Source organism: Apostichopus japonicus, chromosome 17 (genome assembly GCF_037975245.1).
Source record: "Apostichopus japonicus isolate 1M-3 chromosome 17, ASM3797524v1, whole genome shotgun sequence".
Taxonomy (NCBI): domain Eukaryota; kingdom Metazoa; phylum Echinodermata; class Holothuroidea; order Aspidochirotida; family Stichopodidae; genus Apostichopus; species Apostichopus japonicus.
Window position 1 is genome coordinate 3774584 of NC_092577.1, and position 6127 is coordinate 3780710.

Sequence of the window (6127 nt, forward strand, 5' to 3'; positions counted from 1 at the left end):
CCCCTGTGCCCCCCGGTTCCGCCGCCCTTGCAGACATTAAGAGATTTGATATAGCGCATTGGCGCTTTTGATTACAGGCCAACAGTAGGCCTATACGTGATTCCTGATAAATTGTTCGGGATCAGTTTTTCTCTTGTTGTGAATTTTTCTGCATGACAGATAATATAGGGCCTATTTTTTTAAACACAAATTGCCCGAAAAAAGAGCTTGGGCAAGAAAACCAAACAACTTGATCCAATCTCGACCACAGTATCCTTACTACGAGACTGTAACCGTATATAATCATGGCGATGTTTCGGAAACACTAATATCTAGGCATATCGTGAGTTCTGTGAATAAGAGTCATAAATAGAGCGAGACTACAATACAGAAAACACCATGTGTGTATAGATGGCTCTTCCACGTAGGAAACGACTCGGATTCTGTAAATATTGCATTTAGACTGTAATTATAACCTTTGACACCGCAACGCTTGAGTATATTGTTAAATTGCTAATAAAGGTTAATATCATTGTGCAGAATTTGGTATTTAAATGATACAATTTCCGGCAATGCCACCTATAAATTTGTAGTTTCTGGTTTATGTATATACTGTCTCATGTATTCGTAATGCCTACATCGATAGGGATATTTATTGCTTTAAAACCTGCTCTCATTAAGATACTGACATAATGTAGCCCATAACAGAAACAACACCATCAAAAATCTGAGACTTAAGTGGCCGATTCGGAACAGATGTAATTGGATTTCATGTTTCATGTTTTTATTTATTTGCTTTCATAAACCACAGACTTGGTGGGAGGCCAATCGACCTTGCTTTATTAAATTTGAACAGGTAATCGGTTTCTAGAGTACTTTGTTACTGAATTATGCCTGAAACATCGATATTTGTGTTAATAAACCTCACAATTTAGGATTATTGAAATGAGTGGTACGGAATTTATGTTCTTTTTCCCTTTTAATGTGAGTAAATAAAAGTTATTACATGGAAAGAAATACAACAGAATCAAGTTGATGAATTCTTTGGCTTCATCTTTTACAATGTTTATTTTCTGTAGTGGAGATGGGTTTTCCAAGTGCTTGATCTAAAGTATTCAACCACTTAACTTGACTAATGATGGGTTTCCAAGTGCTTGATCTCAATTATTGAAAAACTTATCTTGACTAATAATGGGTTTTTCCAAAGTGCTTGATCTCAATTCTTGAATCACATCACTTGACCTACTGATGGGTTTTCCAAAGATTTTAATTTGCTGTTTTTATATGGACGGGGGGGGGGGGGGGTTGTTTAGGCCATCAGCTGAAGCTCAAAATGTGGCTGTAAAATCAGTTTCGTTCCAGCAACACCGGGTCTAGACTTTTAATGCATTTTTGGGTAGTTTAATGCATCACAAACATTATATCAAAAGTTCTCCAAAAAATTTCCTGCAGTATTTTTGTAACGCACCCTTGAAATTGGGTATGTTATGTAGACATTACGTGCTACGATGCTATGTATTAGGAACACGTGCTAACGTTAGATTTGGTACAGTGGTGCATACATACCACTCTTATCTTACATGTTTAATCACGACTGATATATTTTTTTTGTATAATAGTTGGGTCAGGGTTACAAGAATGGTGGAAGAGGATTCTGGTCTAAGGGTCAGTGAGGGTTGTTTTCAGGCATTACAAGTTGTGCCCCCCCCCCCTCCATTTTCGCCAAAATGGTAAAAAATCACATTTTCAACTTTGAAATATGAAATACAATTTTTGCACATTATAACTTAAGGGTTTTAATTATAAAAATGTACCACTTTTAATAAACTCAGATATAATGCTTTGTAATAAATCAAATATTTTTAGATTTCCCCCCTATGTTATGAATGCATTTCGTATGTGCATGTATGCGTAAATATACACATAATGAAAAGTTCCTCTCCATAATTATTACACTCCCCATCCAAACTGTTTTACACATGTGACTCCCTCCCCCTCTACTTTACATGTAGCTAAATCCCTAGTTACAGTGAGATGTGCCAATGCCCCAAGACCAGTGAGTTATTTCTTTTGTATAAATCAATATATAAGTTGGCACACTAAGACATCATGGCATATCGTAGATGTGAAATATAGTTAGTCGGTATATATCCGTTACCTTAGTACTCTTTCTACAGTCTTCTGCAAAACTAGGTACTTTCTCCATGTTACGGAAACGACATGTTTATAATTCGTATTCCTGCAAAAAGTGTTTCCAAGGGAGTTAACGTATAAAAGAAAAGATCGACAAGGTTTCGAATGGTATTTTGAATAATAATAGTTCCATATTCTACAAATAATATGAATAATAAAGGTGAATGGTACAAATAAGTGAATAACGAAGACAGTTAACTTAAGCCCCAGATAGAAAGAAATAATGTATCTATTAAGACTGGGTCGATACACTCAATGGTGTAGTAGAGCTGGGCCTTTGCGATGATTCAAGATACAGGTTCTTCATCAAAAGGCGCGGCGAGGAATTAATAAGTGATTAAAAGTTCATCCAAGGACAGTTGTACTAGTTATAACAGGATCCACTTCAATTCACTGCATGGAAGTCAGATATGGTATGGAAAAGGGAAAGTCCATTCCGTAGTAGAGGTGAAGATAATTAGATGAAATAAAAGTCACTAAAGACTTGAATATCCTTCAGTCAAAACTTGAACAGATGCACAAAACGTGTTAACAATATGAATAAAACAGGTAACGAAATGTTACGCCAAAACAATAAAGAACCGTGATATTGGAACAGGGTCAGGGGCGATGGTTCCCCAACAACAGTATATAAACCTCTGACTGGTTTCAGGACGCGGTATTTGCGTCATCGTCATCAGTAAATGTAGTTGTGAATATGCAAGAGGTAAAGCATGCCCATAACACCCTCCTCCCCCCTCCCCTCTCAGCAAAAAAAGTGATTTGAAGAAAATGTGGATATTTATCATAAGGTGTCTGGTAGGTAGGGTAATCTACATAAAACTACTAATAGCTAAAATGAATATATGAATAAGATCATGTTTTCTGGTTCCTTTAAACTCTGGGGAACAAAATAATGACAACATGACTTTGAAAAAGTTAACCCTCTTCACAAACTTCAAACTTGATTAAAATTTCAGACTAAGATATCAAGATTTAACACCATCACAGTTCATCCTCCAAATCATCTTCCCCTGCATCAACAATCTCAACATCTTCTTGGAAGTTGCTGCAATTTCTATATTTACATAGGTCTGTACACGGTAGTTGTGCATTCATTCAGGAACATCTTCCTTTAAGACATTTGCCGACTCTACAGCTACTGCTGACACACGAAGCAAAACATCTGGGTCAGGTGGCTTCGTCATCCAAGTGATTATAAGGTCATCATTTTCAAGTTTCCATCTATGTCCCTCTGGTGAGAGTGCATCAATCCTTTGCTGCAATGCCCTACTGTGAATTGCAGCCTGGTTGGTGCAGCGCTTAACATGCTGGGTCAGAGCATCTTTTGTTGGTGGTAAACTCTGCTCTGAGGAGGAGATGAACAGAACACCTTGTACCATGAAATTGGATATTTTTGAGTCTCACATTTTATGATGGGGTACCAATGTAATTACAATTCAGCTAGAAATATGTTGCAAATTACTTTAATAATTTCAATGGAAAGATTAACCTGATATTGCATCTCAAAGCGTTTAGAGAATTTTTTAATTTTCCTTGGGGGAGGACCCCCATATTCCAAAAGTCCTAGATCCACCCCTGAACACTCAATGAAATGAACCACACATTGAAGAGAGTACTTTACCTTTCAAGATCTGTATGTCTTCCTTGTCAAGAATTGTATCTAGTTTCTTCAACATAGAGAGTGGTACCTCACTTCAATGGCAACACGGTCTTTTCCTCTAATATTCATAAAATCTGGGCTCATCTTTTTTCCGCTCTGCTGCTTGTCGAAGCAATACTTTAATAAAATGAAATAAAAAAAGCAAATTGTTTTGCATTTTCTGTTGATCAAAATGTAAGTTTGAACAAATAAGAACTAAGACAATTTTATTTATATACCATGTGATCTGCTCATCTTCTATGGACAAACAAAGACACATTCAAATTTTGCAAACCAGTGTCATGCAAAAAAGAATTAAAACAGGCTTTTTTTGACAGTACAGTACATTATCTCTTAATGTTATGGTTTAAATTATACAATGGTAGATTATATCTGTTACTAATAATAAAGGAGACAGATACTTGTTCATTTTGGTAAAGCTAGACAGGCTGACCATAAGACCTTGCAAACCTAACCTTATTGCACATTTGTTACACTTATTTTTCTAACTAATATAATATCTCTATCATTCAAATAAAGGGCCACAGTAAGAAAACTATGAAGCCTGTATTTAACACTTAGGCTAGTGCCCCAGATGGAGAATTTGAAACAAATTTCCATTCCTACCACCTTATAACAAAACAAATCAGATGACCATGCCACTAATTATATTATGTTCAGGTCCAACACTGTGCCCTTTGACTTGGATTCTATCCCTCAAGAGCTACTGATCTTGCATTATGCAACTTCTCTTAACACTTCAAGGACAGAAGTACAAGTAGAGTCGTGTAGTATGCTTAGGCTTACCTCCATCGAAAGTCTCTGCCTGCTGCAGCTTGTCCTGCACCCGTTTGCAACGCCGAGTAATGTATTGTTTCTTTTCCCACATATAATAAATTGAACAGGCAATACACCAGAGCTTCTGCTTGGTTTCCTCGATCTTTTCCGTCAATTCTTCGTTTAAAATCATATGGGGTCTCCTCTGGAACTGTCCGTTTTCTTGCAGCAATGTGCTTGCTATCAATGAACCGCCTGTAACACTTATCGTGGAACCCCATCATACTATGCTGTTGAACACACGCTTGATCGTAGTAGGCCATGGAGTAATCAGTAGTAGCCTACGGCGATATCACTGTCTCCGCCGCTGAGATTAAGCCAATCTTTAGCGCAGGAAGTAACTTTAGTCCATCGTTTATTCGTCAGTGCCTTGACTGCTTCAAATTTTACAGATTCAATGTGCACTGAGCACTGTAGATTTCCGTGTGTCGGAGACTGACTAGCGCCCGTGGGAGCCGCCATGTTTGTTGTTTTCTACAAAGATTGCACACAGAACTCATGGCTCATTGGACAATTCATATCACATGGTACAGATATCTCACTGGCGCACAACTTTTGAACGTAGAACGGCAGGTTTCTTAACATACGCAATAAAAAATATAGTTCGATCTTTCGAGCGGAATTGCAAAAAAACTGCAGGAAAGTACATGGAAAACTTTTGGATCATTAATCTTAGTTAATTTATGTATTCAATGCTGTAGAGAAATTTTAGACCCGCAGTTGCTGGAACGAAACAAGCGAATTTCGACCTTCAGCTGATGGCCTATTGCTCTTGAAGATGTCTTTCAGATAAGCCAACGATGGGCTGGGTTTGTGTCCCCTTTAAAATATATTACTTTACATATACAATGAGTTTATTACTTAGGCTCACCTTAACTCAATCTCAGAAACGTATGGTACGTGTACGTATGGTATGTATGGAACGTATGGTACGTATAGGTACTATGTAACCTCTGGTTCGTATGGTACGTATGGTAAGTATGGTACGTATGGTATGTATGGTACGTATGGTATGTATGGAACGTATGGTACGTATGGTATGTATGGTACATATTGTATGTATGGATCGTATGGCAAGTATGGTACGTATGGTATTTATGGTACGTGTGGTACGAATGGTACATATGGTACGTATGGTTTGTATGGTACGTATGGTACGTATGGTACCTATGTAACCTCTGGTTCGTATGGTACGTATGGTACGTATGGTAAGTATGGTACGTATGGTATGTATGGAACGTATGGTACGTATGGTATGTATGGTACATATTGTATGTATGGATCGTATGGTTAGTATGGTTGGTATGGTATTTATGGTACGTGTGGTGCGAATGGTACATATGGTACGTATGGTAAGTATGGTACATATGGTCCGCATGGTATGTATGGTACGTATGGTATGTATGGAACGTATGGTACGTTTGGTATTTATGGTTTGTATGGTACGTATGGTACGTATGGTACCTATGTAACCTC

General features: G+C 37.5%; 1 protein-coding gene across 3 annotated transcripts; it reads right to left on the bottom strand.

The window, feature by feature from the left end:
* Positions 1-1956: 1956 nt before the first annotated feature.
* On the bottom strand, positions 1957-5386 carry LOC139985186 (uncharacterized). 3 transcript variants are annotated; one of them, XR_011799339.1, is made up of 3 exons: positions 4622-5340; positions 3797-3952; positions 1957-3515 (listed from the first exon to the last, which is right to left on the bottom strand). XR_011799339.1 is itself a non-coding variant. In XM_071999442.1 (2 exons), exons 1-2 carry the CDS (start codon positions 4782-4784, stop codon positions 3267-3269), a joined length of 417 nt encoding a protein of 138 aa, XP_071855543.1. In that variant the 5' UTR covers positions 4785-5386; the 3' UTR covers positions 1957-3266. The 3 variants fall into 3 exon arrangements, 1 of the variants encoding a protein (XP_071855543.1); XR_011799338.1 differs by having other exon boundaries at positions 1958-3520; positions 4622-5275; XM_071999442.1 differs by lacking the exon at positions 3797-3952 and having other exon boundaries at positions 1957-3520; positions 4622-5386.
* Between the last annotated feature and the right edge of the window lie 741 nt (positions 5387-6127).

Excerpts from the sequence above, each read along its gene's own strand:
- LOC139985186 (XM_071999442.1), bottom strand. The coding sequence starts at position 4,784 with ATGATTTTAAACGAAGAATTGACGGAAAAGATCGAGGAAACCAAGCAG. Across the intron at positions 3,521-4,621 it reads GGCAGAGACTTTCGATGGAG|AGCAGAGTTTACCACCAACA; the intron begins GTAAGCCTAAGC and ends TCTCCTCCTCAG.